At 42.2% G+C, this 14515-nt stretch overlaps 2 protein-coding genes across 4 annotated transcripts; one reads left to right on the top strand and one right to left on the bottom strand.

Annotated features, from left to right (window-relative positions):
- The first annotated feature begins 290 nt into the window (after window positions 1-290).
- On the top strand, window positions 291-3560 carry LOC100824612 (putative serine/threonine-protein kinase). Its single transcript, XM_024460812.1, has 6 exons — window positions 291-339; window positions 577-692; window positions 842-1056; window positions 1154-1381; window positions 1459-1606; window positions 1761-3560. Exons 1-6 carry the CDS (start codon window positions 291-293, stop codon window positions 2118-2120), a joined length of 1116 nt encoding a protein of 371 aa, XP_024316580.1. The 3' UTR covers window positions 2121-3560.
- Window positions 3561-3691: 131 nt separating this feature from the next.
- Window positions 3692-13715, bottom strand: LOC100827987 (RNA polymerase II C-terminal domain phosphatase-like 1). Of its 3 annotated transcripts, XM_003569910.4 has the most exons (17): window positions 12969-13715; window positions 11465-11941; window positions 10906-11116; window positions 10562-10719; window positions 10410-10480; window positions 10142-10247; window positions 9984-10070; window positions 8661-9203; window positions 8513-8579; window positions 7621-7721; window positions 7488-7541; window positions 7027-7123; window positions 6200-6405; window positions 6032-6115; window positions 5499-5564; window positions 5086-5159; window positions 3692-4362 (listed from the first exon to the last, which is right to left on the bottom strand). In XM_003569910.4, the coding sequence occupies exons 1-17, from the start codon at window positions 13242-13244 to the stop codon at window positions 4257-4259; spliced, it is 2784 nt and encodes a 927-aa protein (XP_003569958.1). In that variant the 5' UTR covers window positions 13245-13715; the 3' UTR covers window positions 3692-4256. The 3 variants fall into 3 exon arrangements, with proteins under 3 accessions (XP_003569958.1, XP_010235762.1, XP_010235763.1); XM_010237460.3 differs by lacking the exon at window positions 9984-10070; XM_010237461.3 differs by lacking the exon at window positions 12969-13715 and having other exon boundaries at window positions 11671-11810.
- Window positions 13716-14515: the final 800 nt, after the last annotated feature.

Genomic DNA, 14515 nt, shown 5'->3' with positions numbered 1-14515 from the left:
TATTCATGCCGTGAAATTAGATGAGTTTTATTGCTGTGTGTTGCTATTTAATTTGTCTAGTTTGCATGATATAATGTGCTACATGTTTTACACACTGTCCTTCTGGATTAAATATTCATCGAAATTACCTAATTTTTTAACAGATTTAATGCTCTCTCCTGGAATCCTTGTTCCTCCCGCTGCAAGAACTTGATCCAATCTTTGGCTTCGGTGTATTTCTCTGTGTTCCTTCCTGTGTGTGCAGGTTAGTTCTCCTAGTCTCCAAGGTACATGCTGATCTAGCTAAGAATATGGCGATGATAAAGAGATGCCTTTGCAGATCCGAGGAAGACATCAAAGGTAAACCAAATGTCTTTTGTTTCGCGGTGTTTACCGTGTCAAGTAGTAGGAGTATTTAATTAGAATGTGAGCTCTTTCCTAGGGATCATGGTGGTTATGATACCGCTTTACATCTGGTAATGATAGCTTGAAGATCCGAATCATGACCTAGCTGTCCAATTTGTTGGCATGCTCGCAGGTTTTGAATTCAAAAACTGACTCAGATTGTTCTCTTCTTCTTTTTTTTGTTCTGAACAGGACTTTTAAGGACGAAAAGTATCCAGTTTTTCTCCTACAAACAGATCAAAAGAGCAACGAACAATTTCGAACGCACTAATAAGCTAGGCAGAGGCGGTTTTGGAACTGTATACAAGGTATTTAATTTTACCTCTTGGAATTGGCTCATGTTCGTTTAAACTTTAAACACTGGACTATGAGTCTATGACCCTTCCTCGAGCAAGGAATCATGCGAACAAGAGGCACTACTTTATCTTAGTCCGTCTTTTTCCCGTGGCACATGCAGGGTATCTTTGTAGATGGCACTGCATTTGCGGCAAAGGTTCTTTCTTCTGAATCCAAACAAGGGATAGAGGAATTCCTAACTGAAATCGAGAGCCTCACTGAAGCTAAGCATGCAAACCTTGTCAGGTTGCTGGGCTGCTGTGTCCAGAAGCAAAACAGGGTCCTTGTCTATGAATACGCCGAGAACAACAGCCTCGATCACGCACTGAAAGGTGAGTTCTGATCCGTACTCCACCTCTCCGAGCGTACTCTCCTCTCATCTGTACATATTTTAGCTTAGCTTTAGATCTCTTTCAGCTTTGGGTTCACCGAGTGGAGCAGCAAATCTCCCATGGAGCGTAAGGTCGGACATCTGTATAGGCACGGCCAGGGGGCTGAGCTTCCTCCACGAAGAGCACGAGCCAAGCATCGTGCACAGAGACATCAAAGCTAGCAACGTTCTTCTAGACAGAAATTTCGTCCCGAAAATTGCAGACTTCGGCTTGGCCAAGCTATTCCCAGATAACATCACTCATATCAGCACACGCGTGGTCGGAACGACGTAGGTAAGCCGTTTCTAAGTCTAAGCCAAGATCAGTCGATGTCTCTGAAACATCAACCTTGATTACCCCTCTGCAGTGGCTACCTGGCGCCTGAGTACTTTGTGCACGGGCAGCTGACGAAGAAGGCCGACGTGTACAGCTTCGGGGTCCTCGTTCTCGAGATCATCAGCGGGCAGAGGGTCCCCCAAACAATCGGCCCGTCAGACACGTTCCTCGTCCGGCAGGTCAGGTTTCATTTTCCCTCCGGCCTTTTTTGAAAAGGAAGGAGTACGCCTTCTGCATCGATCGATGCACACATGACACAGCCATAATTTTCCCTCCAGCAAGCTCAATCTGTGATCTGGTTGCCATCTTTGTTGTTCTTGCATTGCATTGCAGGCATGGCTGCTGTACCAAGAGGACAGGCTGCTGGAGATGGTGGACGCGAGCATCAAGGACGACTGCCCGGAGGCGGAGGTGCTCAGGTACGCCAAGGTAGGCCTGGCGTGCACGCAGGCGGCGCCGGCCGGCCGGCCGACGATGAGCCAGGTGGTGAAGATGCTGTCATGGCCCGACACGTTCTGGAAGCTGGAGACGCGGCCCACTGATCATTTGGGCTGCGCGGAAGCGGAACCAGTCTGTCCTGGCGTGAGCTTGTCAGCTGGTTCGTTGAGGGCGAGATGGCCGACGGCAGCAATTCCTACCACTAGCAGTGCAAATTCTGGCTCGGTCACTTGCAGCGAAATTGTTCCCAGGTAGGCGTACCGCGTACGCGCAAGTAGCTACGTGCTCGATCAGCAATACGAAATTCGTACTGTTGCGAGTTGGTAAGATCATAGGAGTATTGCATTGCTGACAATTGACAAACAACTGTATGATTTGTGTGCGAAATGACCGTCTGTAGGTTTCAACGCAACCAGACAAGTTAGCGGCTTTTCATTGCAGATCGAGGGACGTTGATATTTAGACCTAAGAGCATTTCTACCAGATCTTGTATACCGGCGAACATACCTTTTGGTGTCGGGAAGAACAAATGCTGAAAACCCAATCCGCAAACTTGAAAATGGATAACGAGAACGATTCACGCGTCGATTCTCATAACAAGCATCCAAGTTCATACATATAAACTTCATAATTAACACATGATCTAAATACGATTATAAGCAGTTCGCACATGCTTCGAACTACAGTTAATACATCCTAATATTACGAGGAGTGGTTCATCGACAAAACCAAAATTGCTCCTCCGTGGGAGGTGGGAGGCTTCTCGCCGCCGCCCGGCCTACTCGAAATCGGAGTAGAGGCAGTACACCTGCATCTCCGTCTCGTGCTCCCACGTCATCCTCTGACCGGCAGAGGGCGGTGGACAAGTCGGCGGCATACTTGTCGCCAGCGGCGCTCCTCATCTTCCTTCGTGGTCTTGATGGAATCGGCGACCGCATTGTTGTAGAAGGTGTCCTCGTCCTTCTCGACGGCCTCCATGGCGAGACGGTGCGGTGGCAGATCCCGAAGAGGGGGCTCCCGCCACGTCCTCCCGGCGGGAGCTCCCCGCCTCGTTGATTTGGGCAGCGACCTCCACTTGTCAGGCTAGGGTTTCCGGCAAGCAGGAGGCGAGGCCTGCCCAATTGCTTTGGTGGCGGGCCCCGCGCTTGCCGCCGCCTCGGAGCGGACACGGGCGGGCTTTCGCGGCCTTCGGACGAACCCGTCAGTCTGCCATGACGCACCCCGAGCCTAAGCTGGAGTTCACAGGATACTCCATTTTTGGGGAGATGGGCAAAGGGGAGGCGGAGGGAAGATAGAGTTTTTTGGCGGCGGAGGGGGAGGCAGAGGGTTTCAAATTTGATACCGAAACCGTCCCCTCAGAGCCGTAGATATATGTGGCTCAGGAGGGGCTTCAGCGCCCCAAACTTTTTTTTTCGAGCCAGTCCAATCCGTAGTATCTATTCGGATCTTGTTTTGGCCAAATCCGTAAACCGAGTTCGATCGCCCATATACGGGATCTGCTAGAAATGCTCTGACACAACCTCTCTAATAAATCCCGTAAATTTCTCACGCTCAGTTCATGTATGGCTTGGATGCCAGGCTCTTTTTTGGTGGGCGAGTTGATGACCGGTTTAGTTATTTTTGCCTGTCGGGCACCGATGGCCGTTCATCGCCTCCGTACTCCCTTATTGGGCGGCTGATATGTGTGCGCGTGTTCCTTTCGTTTCGGCAGCTTTTTCCCGGCCACACCGTGACTGCTTGCCGACCGGTTGTTCTCAGTTGCTTTCTTTTTTTCTTTGTTTTGACCGGTTGTTGCTGTCTGTTGTTCCTCTTTTGGATTTTTGATCGACTGCGATAGATCTCCATAGAACCTAGAAACATAAATTACAGTGATGCCTCCTATCACAAGCTCATGATTTTGTCGCCAGCTACACTGTCGTGCATACTCCAATAACAACAACCTACAACATCAATTGGGTGCTTACAACTACAACCTGGATCTTCTCTCTCTAAAAAACAACCACGATGTACAACCTTATACAACGATCAGTTAAGATTTTGTCGCAACTCCACCATGCGGAACCGTGGCAGCACCAACCCTGATTTATATACTTTAAATTTGCTGATCCACAGGTACCACGGGGGAAGATTCACAGGCATGTCGGTCTGCATAAAGTCCCGCACGATTCCTCGTGATTTCTTGGATTGGGAAACCACTTTTCTCCGGTAGCCAGTGAGAAAGCCCTCGGGAGTTCACCAGATCACAGAATTTGCTCTGCAAAGATGATGGGTCTCTTCTAACTCAAAGGCCCAATGTCCAGACACATCGTTTCTGCAAAACTCTGCTCGAGAAAACCTTCTGATCCTGGATTTTCAATCATGCCCAGGCAGATTGTTTCTGTGAAACTTCCCTCAAGGAACATGGCCTTCGATCCTGGAATATCTACCATATGGAGCCCTTTGCACTGCTCGCGGGAAATCTGACTTGAAGCGCTTACTAAAATTGGGTGCCAATGACCTGTGGAGAAATAGCGCATATTTAAAGATAACAAAAACAAGAAGCACATAATGCATATAGGTGAGACTAAGCAACGAAAGAAAATGTAACCAACACTTAACAGAAAATCTGCGAAAACTACTTCTATCAACAATCACCATATCAGAACAGTGATCGGAGCATGTCATGATCGTTACTTACATGAGTAAGCTAAGGTGCAACAAATCTTTCCTCTACATTTTCTAGGCCTCAGCAGTCAGCACACAACTACCATAAGACTATAATCACGCTCAAAGCTCATGAAGACTTAAATCTTCTATTCCTTCCCAAAAGTGTCTTTGGAAGGAATTTGATTGAGCTCAGTTATGCACTGGCACAGAGCTCAGAGAATGGAATATATAACTGGTAACAATTTCTAGTTACTTCACTTGCATAGTACTTTGTAAGCAACGAAATTTAACGAAATGTGGACCATAGATGCAATTTCTAGTTAGCAAAGCTGAATTTTCCAAATTGGAAAAGCAAAAAAGTCCAGCAAGTCATCTAACATCAGATAAAGTTCAATAAGCTATGTACTCCCTCTGATCCTAAATTCTTGACTCAAATTTGTCCAAATATAGATGTATCTATTCTTAAAAAGCGTCTAGATACATGTAATATTTCGACAACAATTTAGGATCGGAGGGAGTACATCAAAAGCAAAAGGGCTTATTCTAAAACCAAACAGTAAGCAAAAGGACAAACCTGGGAGAACCAGACCGTTTCTGAGCAAGTTGACCAAGCATGGATCTCAATGTTACAAGAGCCTCATCAGCAGCCTATAAAATGGCAAACATGTGAAAACTTGATCCATGTATACAACATGTGAACTAACCAAACCCAAGCTGAAGACACACTCATATGCACACTTCAAATGCAAACAAAAGTTGATGTTTCTGCTCATACTCACTCATATATATCGTAGAAACCCACGGCCTTAAAGCTTACCATAAAAAATAAGTGTTGAAAACAGTCAACCCCACTTCTAAGACTATGGTACAGTTTGTTTGGAACAAGAATATAAACGTGGAACATATGTACAGCTATAAATATCAAAACTTAACTTATAACCCGAATCAAAAAGAGAGGGAAAAATGCTTCAACATGAGGTGTATAACCTGAAGCTTAGCTTCTTCCCATGTCATTCCAACTCCTTTGCCAAGCGTTTGCCCACCAACTTCTACCTGAAAATACAAAAGTCAAGAAATTGATGTATGCTCCAGAAGATCATTATGTTTGTTCAAACACTGAATTCTACAGCTAAATGAATCAAAAAGGCCGTGCTGCAGATTCATGTCAACATGAAAATGACACCCCCCATTTACTGCATGTACAAGTACTACCGTAACCAATCATACTAAATAGTGATTTCAGTTAGTCATGTAAATCGGTACAACAACTAATAAGCAACAAGAGATGAAACAATGCCTGACATCCTTAACAGTACACAACAAAAAATTACATGGCAAGACCCACACCAATACAGCCACACATTATCAAAGTGTATCCGACACTCATGAAGGAGTGGACACCACACATTCTCCACAGGAAATAACATCACAAAAGTGTTTACTTTATACAATAATGTATGCATTGTCAAAACTACATATATCAGGATAAACCCCTCAAAGAAATGAAGCTGCTAACAGACCTGAGCATAAGTTTCCTTGCTTACTGAACCATCTGGAGGACTTGGCCGCGCTTGAAAAACTAAGTTGTATCCCTCAACCGTGCACTGCAATACGTTTCCACTTATCTTAGACACTACTGATTTTATGATCAGAGAGTCAAACGACTAATAATCAAAGCGTGTACTTACAAGTTCCTTAAGAGCAGCAACAGAACCTCCCGTTTTCCTAGAATTATTCTCCCCTGTTTTCATAAATCGGGATTCCTCTGAAGTACTCGCAACTGGCAATCTATCGTTCCTATTACTTTCAGAGTATCCAAAAAAGTTTTGATTGCTACCAAAACCATTTTCATTCACATCAGTAATCTTATTTGGATCAGACAAGAGGTATTTATCTGCAAGTAAAATTGACACAACAAATCAGTATAACATTTCGATGACGTCAAACTGTCCCATAAGTTGTGCAAAGCACAACGGGACTAGAGATATCCTGCCACTTTCGATAGAATAAATGAAAGAAATCGCTACCAAGAGGTTCGCCAAAGAAATTAAATCGCAAAGTATTCATGTGCAAAGGTGAAAACAAACTATCCAGCGCCATCAGGTAAGTGATGTACTCCCTCTGATCCATAATAAGTGTCTTGGATTTAGTACAATTTTGTACTAAAGTAGTGTCTTGGATTTAGTACAATTTTGTACTAAAGTAGTGTCTTGGATTTAGTACAACTTACTTCCTCCGATCTGAGGAAGTAACTAAATCCAAGACACTTATTATGGATCGGAGGAAGTAACTTGTTACATGCCCACAGTGACAGGTTACAAGATATATGATGGAGCTAAGAGAAAAATCAACTCCAAACAGTAGAATATATATGCATGCCCTGAGTAACATGTAAAGAATCCAAATTTAAAATGAATCCCTCGGTTGCCATAACATCAATGACATCACACACTGTTATATTCATGACAAGAAAATGGAAAAACTAGTGTCAATATGAAACACAACATAAACTTACTAGCCAAATTTCTTAAAGACATCTCTGCAGCTTGCCACTGTGCTTCTCTCCTTGTACCACCAATGCCTTCGCCTACTCTTTCTCCAACTATCCAAACCTGAAAGAGGCACGAAAGATTAAAAAAAAGGTAAATAAGGCAAGCTTAAGATACAAAAAAGAAACACCAATCTGAATGGACAAGAACACTACAAAGACAATAAAATACAAGATTCCTTTAGCAGAATTTTTCCTTCGGTAAGTCAAGAGAATTGCATACCACAGTAAATTTTGGCAATTGGTGAAGTGGTTACTCTCACTCAAAAGAACTATGTTTTATACGAATCTACGCAACGCTATGACCAGACTTCTAAAATTCATCCTCTTAAAAATGATTAAATTCAAGTGACAAACTTGACTAATTCATTCAAATATGAATAATAGAACCTTAATATACCAACCATGAACCGAAGATCCAAACCCACCTCAATAGAGAACTGTAGTTCCGTGGTATCACATAATGTTGACCTGTATTCCACCTATATACAAAAAAGAAACACCAATCTGAATGGCCAAGAAAAGGTATCAGGAGCATTAATACTGATAACTCAAAATTACCTTCGATCCAGACTTTGGTGCAATCTCCTCTAGTATTCCAACAGAGGTACCTACATTTCGCGCAAAGTTTTGTCCTGATTCAATCTGGTTGTTTCTCTGACCTGATGGAATATGCCAAATTGTTAGATCCTCTCCTCGACAGCATAAACACAGTTCAGAACAATCCATCCTAAAGAATAATCAACCTTATTGCCAAGACAAACTCATTGTCAAATACTCCCTCCGTTCCTAAACGACGACAAGAATTTAGGAACGGAGAGAGTAGATAACATAAATACACAACAAGCCAAAACATGTGTTAAACAAAAAGTTAATGCAGCAAGCTTTAAATTCTATTTATTCATTTCTGTTGTAAAATAAAATTGAGTAAATCATATGCAAAAGATTTAATGATAAATGCAAGGCCTTGCCTGCCATTAAGTTCGTGTTACTAGTTGATCTGTTAGTGCCCGGCCCAGCCAAGCACATATTCTAAGGCCAAAGTTTACAGTGCTAAGTCTGATAGAGCCCAAAAAAATAATTTGAAAAATAATGTTTTATTCTGAACATAATTCAAATATATTATTCATAAAATAACAAAAATGGAGAAATGTTTTTCTAGGCTTTGACTTGGTTCTCTCGGACCACACCGGCAGAGGAATGGCTATCAAACCTGGGCTTTCCTCATGCGCCCTAGCCAGTTAGTCTTTAGCAGGTCTAATCAGTAATTACTACATCCATAATGCTTCAAAGGTCTACTGATTACATATAGGGGTATGAGAAGTACAACGTGAAAATTCCATGCACACGCACAAAAAATAATAACCTCAAGTGCTAAGACATGATAAGAGCCCAATTCTCTGCATCGCCCTCAACACAAACATAAAAATTCAGAAAGGGAGCACATATGTACCAGGAAACGATCTGAATCTTGGAGGTGCAGGATTCTGAAGCATGTGATCATCCTCAGCATGTGTTAGCTGAATCAAACAAATTCACCAAGTGGTGTAAATGTCTTACTACCAAACAGAGATAAAAATAATTCCATCTGAAACACCTACCTGAGGGGGAAACCTCTGGTTCTGATAGTTAAACCTATCAGAAGATACGGGATTATTATCCCCACCATGGAAGTAAGATGGTTGAGGCGGTTGCTTTACAGATTCTACAGGAAATCCTGTTGTACCCCTGTTCAGATTATTTGGGTTCATCCCATCCTCCACAGGGTACCAGTTTTCATTAGGTTGCACCGGAGGAACTGGAACTTGCACAGGAGGTACTGCTGGAAGAGGAGGTGTAGGATCTCTTGTGTCTTGACCATGTTGCAATATGAGAAGCCTTCTCCTTGTGTCAGGATCTAACTCAGACTCAGGAACTTCACCCTCTTCTCTAGCTGGAGAACCTTGCAGTGGATCTAAGAGACCTGCTTGAGCAACTGGTTGGCTGAATGGAGGTTGTGGAACCAGACTGTTAATCAAAGGCATCATGCCAGGGGGTGTTGCAAATGGTGCTACTGAAGATGGAACAAAATTTTGACCAGGGGCTACTGGCATCACAAAGCTAGCTGCTATTGGATTTAAAGCACTGCCAGCGCCAGATGCTTCCTGAAAATAGTCAAGCTGGATATAAGTAAAAAACAGAAGAAACAGATTTTTCCTGCAAAGTAGCATGTGAAGATATTTGCAGATAGTTTTTAGTTCACATTTGGATGCAAAATGGTTCTATTAACTGTCCAGCAGTTCATGATCAAAGTACTTCCAGCTGAAATTAATTTTAGGCAGCAGGCACAACACCTATGGGAGCTCATACAAGGTGGACTTGATGGAACCCATCAATTGGCAAATTGCAGCACTAACAACAACAGGCTAAATTGGCATTACCGCCATAAATAACGCTTCCAGGTGTCCTTAAATATAAGCTAACAGAAGGGAACCACTTATCCAAATGAATTTATGTAATTTTCCTGTTTGTTTGATCCTGCTTAGCTAAAGCAAGCAGTGCAAAAGTAGGTGTTGGTGATCATAGCTAGCTAGTACTACTAGTAGTATTCAGCAGACGGTGTCGCCTCCTTGCATGCAATAGAGAGAGAGAGAGGGAAGGAGGGGGAGATGGTCAGTTGTGAGAGGCAGGGAAGCAACCAAATTATTGTGCATTTAATTTCCAAAGTGATCACCACGTTGAACACATCATCATCCAAGCTAGCACCCCATGATCCCAATAGTTTAGGGGCCAAGTTAGATTTTCCCCATGAACACTTTTAACAACTGCACTACCGTTTTTACTAGACAAATATAGCAGCTGACCAAAATTATTCATGAATGAATTAATTTGTGATTTTACAAATTCACAAACAAAATTTCAGACAGAGGCGGGAAGACTGCAACCTTCATTCTCCTCTCACCTTCAGCATCAGCCGTACCATCAAACACCAGCAAATCTCTATTCCCATTCACTACTCCAACATTATCATCCTAATGAAGATGGGTAGAACTGTTAATTGTTGTGAAAAAAACATGCACGTATCAGGGTTTACCAGACTCACCTCTGAAATCAAATAATTGCCCACATCTGGGGCTGATGGGATATCATGTATTACGTCCTCATAAACAACATTACTAATCCTTGGTAAGAGGGCTTCATCAAAGTCTCTGCCAATTGAACCATTTAGTTTGATGTTAAGAAGCCAGACAACCTATGCTGCTGTGTAAGTAAAAAAACCGAAAATGGCAGCCTAGAGTAGCCTTAGTTTGATAGTGGAGAATGCAATGACAGTGGTACTGAAATCATATCAATTAGTACAGCAATCTTACTTGAAGAAACCTCCCCTAACATTGCATGCAACATTTCTAGCAACACACAGAACTGGGATAGAAAAGTTTGCCTACAAGTTGAAAAAAAAAATTCATTAGTAACCATAAAATAAGGTGATTTTGTATCGGTGCAGATCTACTATGATTTTTACCTCTGCTTGAGGTGCATAATATGGAGTGAAAGCAGGAACCACATGAACTCTAGATTGATCTTTCTCGTCCCAAACTTTCAGACGGTCATCAATTATGAGTGCCATTCCAGGATGGCAAGATCCATCATGGAAAACATTTAGCAAGGACTTTCTTAAGCCTAGAGACAACAAACAAGGTTTAACTTCAAAGGATGGAACGAGAACGAACCATAATAAGTCATGCATAAACAAGAATGAAACCTTTGAAGCTGCATTTCACATCCTGTGATTACAATAGCATTTCAAAGATCATACTGTACTAACTTATTCAGGTACTTGGTCCAGAAACAAGACAATTCACTTACCAGATTTTACACACACCATTCTGTCACTAAGTTGAACAGAGTTTATCAATCTAGAGTCCGGATCAAGCAATCTCCACATTTCTAAAGCGTAGTCCCTCTCAGCCATTGTACACACATATACCTCAAAACGCTTGCGACCTCTTGCAATCAAGTAACTTCGGAGATCCTCCCATGCTGGCCTTAACCGAACAAGAACGCTGGTATCTCTTATCTACCCCAAAAAAAAAGAAATTCATTAGCCTAGCAGCTTTGGAGATTCTTTCACGACAATAATCAGGCAGGTACATCATACTGAGGATAAAAACTAATTGCTTTGCCAGCATTTAATGTACTCAAACTCTAGAAACTTTGATGTCATGTTAGCAAAAGAGAGAACAAGAGCACGCGGAAACAGGTCTATGGCATTCCAGGCAGTACAAATGTCAAATATAAAACTCTTAACAGGCCTAATGTGTTAAAAAAACTAGGCATAACATAACTGGAATTACATGCATCTAAGTGCAGATTAAGATGTGATTTTACTGAAATATGGCAAGCAAATTCAAGTAAAATCACATACCGAAGGATTTATCCTTGTCAAGATAATATTTTTCTCTTGTAATCTTATAACTGGACGTGTCAATGATTGGCGGTTATCAGACAATGGTGGAACAATCTCAGGTTGCACTTTATACATTTTTCCATCATCATAGACCTGATCACCTTCTATATACTGCTTTAGGATAGACTTATCATCTTGGTACCTCTTGATCTCTGCTAACATACCATTTATGCGCTGTGGATCGGTCTCATTATTCAGCTTTCTTTGAAGTGAATCAATTCTGTCCTCAAATGACCGTGTGGTATTGGCGACAATCAATGTCTCATCAAGGTCAAACACAATACCGAGGCACCGAAGATTTAACATGGTCAAGCAAGAATTGTACAAACCAAATGGCACTTTATATCCCCAGAAACAAGCTTGATTCATCAAGTTTCTCCGTGATGTCATTGCCACTAAATGCAATTCTTCCTCTCCTAGCGAAACAACTGCAGTCTACAAGCACAAACAAACAAAGAAAAGACATAATTTAAATATAGAAGTATATGTGTTAAATGTTTTTTTGCTAAAATGAAAATGAAGAAGAAAGGGTATCAAGTTCGTAGGCAACATGAGCGCAAGAAATTAAAAGAAGGTAGAACTTTGGTTCTAAGTCACCAACTAAGAATGGAAATACAACAACAGCTGTAACTTAAAAACCAACAGAAATGGCTTACTGAATCAGAATAAAATGCATTGCAAAACTGAAACATCAAAAAAAAAAATCTTGGTGCATGAAAAACATCAGTAGTTAGCAGCTTCTCTTCCAAGTTTATTGCAGTGAGAATCAAGCAGCACCAAAAGCAATGGTAAATCAACTTGTTAGACCAACTGTATATGTATGTTTATACATCCTTGTACTTCTACTTAAAGTCAAAGTTCGAATTCAATTAGTGTGATCAACAGATGGTAGCAATTAGCAACTGATGTGATGTCCAACCATTTAAAGTCCATGGGTATCAGACAAAAAAAGACATCCATCCATTTTAAGTCCATGAGTATCAGAGAAAATAACACTTTTCCACATGCCATAAGACCCTGAACTCAGTAATGCAATTTGCCAAATTGAAATTCAATTTCTGTGATGATACAGTTGAATTCAAAGCAAGCCAAGTTCACAGAACATCGTATACAATGATTCCTTTGAGTCGGTATCAGCAATGAACAAATATCAAGGCATTCTTTGTCATAAGTCCACATCCTATCAAAAAATCCCGGTCCAGGGTACTTGTCCATGTAAGATTAACATACTTATTCATACAGTACTATGTTAAGATTATGTTCTGGTAAACTCGTCCATGTAAGATTAGAAAGATTCCTCCAACCAGTGTTCATGTAAAATTACAGATTCCTTATACTTCCAATGTAAAATTAGAGAGATTCCTTCCATGTATAATTAGAGATTCCTCCATCTGTTCACGTTGATCCTTTTTACGCTTTGAAATCCGGATCACTTTTTTTTATGTCAGGGAAACTTATATACCTTGTTATCCCTGAGGCAAGCAGCGTGCATGGCGACAAGAGGCGGTGGTGGCTCGTCGGCGGCCTTGAGCGGCCTGGACTCCATGACGAGGCAGCGAGCCCCAACCGCTACGGTGTGCAACACCACGAGCGGCACGCACCGCTCGCTGGGCGGGGAAAGACGGTCCACGCGAATCTCTCGCGCCCAAGACGCCGCACCCAAGTTCGTCTCGCCCTTGGGCCACAACTCCACCTCCCCGATGGAGGTGTTCCCGTAATAAACCATCGACTTGATCATTCTCTCGAAACAAGCAAAACAACAAACAGATCTCGAAAGTTCGTTCGGTGCGTCCAAAAGCAAAGGCCTGGTTCTCAGTTCTCACACAGATAGGATCTGCAAACCGCTTGCAGATCTTGTTCGTATGAAGCGTCCGAAACGAAAATAAAATAGAAACAGGTAGGGGGAGAAATATATGCGTGTGTGGTCTTAAGTGACGAAGATGCTTCAGATTTGCGTCCGAATTCTTCACCGTTTCTGACGGTGCGTCAGTGAGGATTTGGGGGTGGATTGGTCAGATCTGGAGGAGCTCGTGTGCTAACGCGTCAATGGCAGCCGCGTGAGGAGAGGATGGGAGGTTGGGGGAGAAACTTGGAAGTTGAAACCCTAGGCGTCTGATCGGATTGGGGACGGATCTGGGAGAGGAGAAGGATTTATTTGGTAGGTCGCGTGGCCTGCCGGTGGTGGACTGGTGGTGGGGAGAGGGTGCTGCGGAGTCTGCGGACGCCGATATGTTGCTGTTATCGCCACGCAATTATTAGAGATTTTTGTTTGATTTGTTCTCTCTTTTTTTCGAACGGGAGCTCGAGGTTGTCACGTCGCGTGCGTCGGACAGTGGTGGTTGAGGTTATAAGGAACGGTTAGCGTGGAATTTAATTGTTAGCGGATCCCGTAGAGTATCTTGGAACTATTTCAGGAGACTCCTAAAATGGTTTTTATTAACATCTGAACCGTTTTTCAAAAGTTATAAAAAGAGTGCTCCAGCAATTGTTCTCAATCCCAATTTATATTTTATGAAAATTCTCTATATCTTTTTCCTATGTGTTTCCCTAAATGGCAAGAATCAAGCATCATGTCTAAAGTTCGTATGAAGATTAAAGCCTTCTCGTGGTTGCTATTGAATGATAGACTTAATACTACCTCCGTTCCATAATAGGTGCCTAAATATTACGGCCTCCTTTGGATCAAAAGAATTTTGGAGGAAAATTAGAGAGTTCTAGCCCTAAGGAATAATTCCTATACATAGCCGTTGGATCATAGGATTGACACCAAAAGAATTCCATAGGATAGGAGGTTTTCCTTCAAATTTTGTAGTAATCTAAGCATGAGGTCTAACCTCTTGGAAATTTTCCTTTGAAAGTTTCAATGCAACTTCTCTCTATCTCTCTCCTCTCTTGCTCCAATTAAGTACCATATAATCTCCAAATTCTTGTGTTTTTCCCATGTATCACCCAAACACTTCTTTCAAGTAATTCCTATGTCTTTTATTCCTGTAGTTTTCAGCATGTGGC

The sequence above is a fragment of the Brachypodium distachyon genome, chromosome 3 (genome assembly GCF_000005505.3).
Source record: "Brachypodium distachyon strain Bd21 chromosome 3, Brachypodium_distachyon_v3.0, whole genome shotgun sequence".
In the NCBI taxonomy this organism is placed as follows: domain Eukaryota; kingdom Viridiplantae; phylum Streptophyta; class Magnoliopsida; order Poales; family Poaceae; genus Brachypodium; species Brachypodium distachyon.
This window is presented reverse-complemented; position numbering and strand designations above follow the sequence as displayed.

Coding starts and splice junctions, on each gene's coding strand:
- LOC100824612 (XM_024460812.1), top strand. CDS start 291: ATGGCGATGATAAAGAGATGCCTTTGCAGATCCGAGGAAGACATCAAA. Junction 340..576: donor ATCCGAGGAAGACATCAAAG/GTAAACCAAATG, acceptor TGTTCTGAACAG/GACTTTTAAGGACGAAAAGT. Junction 1,607..1,760: donor ACACGTTCCTCGTCCGGCAG/GTCAGGTTTCAT, acceptor ATTGCATTGCAG/GCATGGCTGCTGTACCAAGA.
- LOC100827987 (XM_003569910.4), bottom strand. CDS start 13,244: ATGATCAAGTCGATGGTTTATTACGGGAACACCTCCATCGGGGAGGTG. Junction 11,942..12,968: donor CTTGCCTCAGGGATAACAAG/GTATATAAGTTT, acceptor TTGTGCTTGTAG/ACTGCAGTTGTTTCGCTAGG. Junction 10,248..10,409: donor GTTAGGGGAGGTTTCTTCAA/GTAAGATTGCTG, acceptor TTCAATTGGCAG/AGACTTTGATGAAGCCCTCT.